General features: G+C 60.3%; 1 protein-coding gene across 1 annotated transcript in view; it reads left to right on the forward strand.

Annotated features, from left to right (window-relative positions):
- Nucleotides 1-3,038: 3,038 nt before the first annotated feature.
- Nucleotides 3,039-3,598, forward strand: part of Runx3 (RUNX family transcription factor 3) — a 26,193-nt gene continuing 25,633 nt past the window's right edge. Inside the window, exon 1 of the mRNA XM_033767375.1 lies at nucleotides 3,039-3,479. Within this exon, the coding sequence (XP_033623266.1) occupies nucleotides 3,039-3,479 (441 nt within the window). The remainder of the gene's footprint in view (nucleotides 3,480-3,598) is intronic.

Here is a 3,598-nt window from a genome sequence, read left to right on the forward strand (position 1 = left end):
TAGTACACAGATCTGAAATCAGCAAAGGAGTCCTGGATTACTTAGCAGAATTTTTGTCTCATTACAGCACGCTACTGTCAGCATTTTAAATACACTGAGTCACAAAGCCCCTCTCCTCTCTCCTCCCAGAGGGCATCCTCAGTCCTCCCCAGGAAATAGAGCGTTGGAAAGCCCGCTATTGACCGAAGAGGAAATGGGGCCTCAGAGGGACAGCAGGGTCCCCCTTGAGTTCTAGGGTACCAGGCCCAGTGGGAGTGGAGGTGGACTGGAGGCACCAGTCCTGAAGAGTCCTCTAGAGTGCCTGCCACTGGCCTGGGTTGCAGAGACTCAGGGAGGAAGGAAACAGCCCTCTCCTGGGAGGGGAAGGGCCTCTGGTGTGGCCAAGCCCAGGTGCTATTTAGGAAAGCGTCTACCTGGGTGTGGGGTTGGGCTGTGGGAGGCGAGGGTCTGAGCGCCTAGGGGAAGGGGACAGACCAAGACGCTGGCTCAGGCAGCCCTGTGCTGGAGGAGGGGACACTCCTGGAGCTGACCCACCCAGAGGCAGGTCACAGTCCTCACCCTCCCCAGCCACAGACTAGGCATTGAGTCCCTGCAGCTCTGAAAGAAAACTGGACATTTCGCAGATGGGAGCCGTGAGGCCCACCGAGGGGAAGAGATTGCCAAAGGCCCAGCAAGTGTTGGCAGGCCTTCTTTTTCTCTTAGCAACAGTGACAGCTCACGGGGACAGAGCACCCCCCCCAATGTGGTAGGCCTCTGATAAGCACTTTCCACAGCCCCCGGGAGAAGGACACTTTTTTTCCCCCCTGTACAGATGAAAGTGAGGCTCGGAATGCTTTGTGACTCTTCCTGAACTACTGTGAATGGAGGAGGAAGACAAACTCAGTCAGGGAACCCAAGCTCCTTCCCAGCCTGCCAGCCTTTTAGAAGGTTCTCCAGAGTGCACTTCTCCCTGTCTGGCACTGTTGTGGAGTCTGCACCCTTTCCCAGGCACAGGAACTCCCTGGAATCACACTGCCCTTGATAGCTCTCCGGCCCACCCTGGAGACAGAACCAAGACCAAACTTGGGGGGCACTGCTACATGAACCCCCCGACAGATGCCCTACCAGCAAAGGAGCTGGCTATACAGGCCTGAGGCTGGGACCCTGTACCCAGCTCTGGGCCAGGCAGGGGAGGGGAGTATCCTCACCTTCCACTTCCTCCCCCTGCCTTAGACACACTGGGATGCTCTTAGGTGAGGTTGTTTGTCCACCCCTGCAGCAGAAGAGAGAGAAGAGATGGCTTTCTCTCCAGCCAAGGAGCAGGCGAATGGGGAGGTCGGAGAGTGTGGGTGTCCAGGTGGGTGGTGGGAGCCCTCCTTCCTCGGCTGAGTTGGTGGGGCAGAGGGAGCAGGCTGGGTGTCGGTGGAAGTTGACTACCAGCCACGCAGTTCTGTAAGTCTTGATCTGCCCCAGAATGGGACGGGAAGGGACTGTGCACGCCTGGTGAAGAGGGTGTGCAGGAGGCAGGGCATGGGACCCTCCAGGACCGTCCATCTGAAGTGGGAACGGCAACCTTCTGTCTGATACCAAGCCACCCGCTTGTCTGAGAAGTCGCCGCGCAGATGTCGAGGAATCGGACCAGGAGCCTGTCCAGAAACGTAGCTCCTAGGAAGCGGCCCGTTGAGCCAGGGGAGCAGGACTGCAGCTGCCACACAGATGTGCGCAGGAAACTGCGCGGCACCTCCGCGGTTGGAAGGACGCAGGCGCCTACTAGCGGTGGCTCCCGCCATGGCTCCGGCACAGGCGGCCCCGCGACCCCCAGCTGGGGGCTCAAAGGGCCAGAAACCCGGGTCCCTCGGTTCTGGTGATCCGTCAGCTACTGCTGCTTTCCGGAGGGCTGGAGCTGCGCCCGGTCTTGTGCCAGGTCCCGGGGCCCATAAAAGTCCCATTCCCTGGAAACCCGTTCGAAAACTAGCCATAGGGTAAGGAAAAAGGCGAAGAAAAATCAGAGGAGGGACAAGGACAGGGTTAGCATACAAACAGAAACTGTTCCATGAATGGAACTTACAAACCCTAGAGACAGCAGTTAGTGGGCACACAGCCGCTTGCTCCAGGACAGCATGGGTGGCCCGCCCAGGCCCCTACCCGGCCGCAGCGAGGTTGGCTTTCCCCTGGGAAGCTCCCAGAGCCGGCGCGAGTCGAGGCCCAGTCCCTCGATTTCCTCAGATTCTGCAGCTCCTCTCAGCCCTTCGGAGGGCGCGCGGTCCTTGGCCTCGGGCTACAACTCGAAAACTCCGAGAAGTGAGCTCTCCTGAAAGGTCCAGTAAGGAACACTCCCCATCCCTGCTTCCACGATGACCTGAGAAGCTGGCACAAGCCCAGCGAGGGGTACCGGTGGCTCTCCGGGTTGCTGAGGCTGGGCCGGAGCCAGTCCTCCTTGGCGTGCACTCAGGGCCTGATTTCGTTTGGCGACGTGGAAATGGCGCGCGCTGGGCAGAAGGTGAGATGCAGGACGAGATCTTGCCGCCGCCCTGGAATCCTAAATTGCTTTGCTCCCCACCCTTGGAATTCGCTGCTCTGCACCTGTTGAACGCGGAGGGCAACGAAAACCCAGCCCAGTCTCTAATGCGCGGGAGAATCGGCACGCGTTCGTTCTCCTGAGTCCAGGGAGCGCATCTGGATCGAAGATTCCCAGCGCATGGGCGTTTGATCCTTCCCGTTCCCCTTCCGAGCTCGCCTGGTCTGGGAAGCAGGAGAGGAGAGGAGAGGGTTGTTTGTAGTGAAGCCAGGAGTGCAGCAGCGGCCCCCAGCCAGGCAGCAGGCAGGTGCCCAGCAGAGCTGTGCGCGGCCCTGCAGCGCATGTGCCAAGAAGACGTGGGCTTGGACTCCCAGGGGCCACTTGTCACCCACGTGGAGAATGAGAATTCTCTCTTTGGAATCCAGGGTCCTTGGCATAACAGCCCCTTCGCAGTCTTCTGCTTCCCTTCGTCCCCTTCCACAATGCAGGACAGTGGTTACATGCATGGAGGGGGAAGAAAAAAAAACCCGACAGTCGTTACATGCGTGGCAAAAAAATCCGGAAAGCACGCGTTTTGAAGGCCTCTCCACATTTTCAAAGAGTCACCACGAAGACAGATGCTTCCCTCGAGGCCTGCACGATCCGAATCTCGTTTAGAGGAGAGGGCAGAGAGGAACAGGGTGGTCCAGCCCAGCTGGATGCAGGCCCGTGGGAGGCTCCCTTCCGTCTGCCCCAGGTTGGCTCAGGGACCACACCGAAGCCGGACCCGAGGCGCCGGGCTGGGCATAGGGCATGCCTGGCGCGTAGGAGGCTCTGGGGTCAACGGGGCGGAGGGAGCGAGAGAACTCTTTGGGGCGGCTTCCTGAGCGGTGTCACCGGCCTGGGGCCCCCGCAGGGCCCAGCTGAGGGTCCCAGCGTCACCAGCCCAAAGCAGTCTGAGCTCTGGAAGCCCCGCGGCTGCTGGAAGGGAGGAGAAGGAAGGGTAGCGGCCCCGTCCGAGAGGGAGAAGCGACCCTGGAGACAGCGGCCGGGGAGCTTTCCACACCCATTTCTACCACCTGCCCTGGCTGCTCCCAACTCGGGACCCGGGCGAGCGCGTAG

The sequence above is a fragment of the Fukomys damarensis genome, unplaced genomic scaffold (assembly GCF_012274545.1).
Source record: "Fukomys damarensis isolate Sample0158 unplaced genomic scaffold, DMR_v1.0_HiC HiC_scaffold_23, whole genome shotgun sequence".
In the NCBI taxonomy this organism is placed as follows: domain Eukaryota; kingdom Metazoa; phylum Chordata; class Mammalia; order Rodentia; family Bathyergidae; genus Fukomys; species Fukomys damarensis.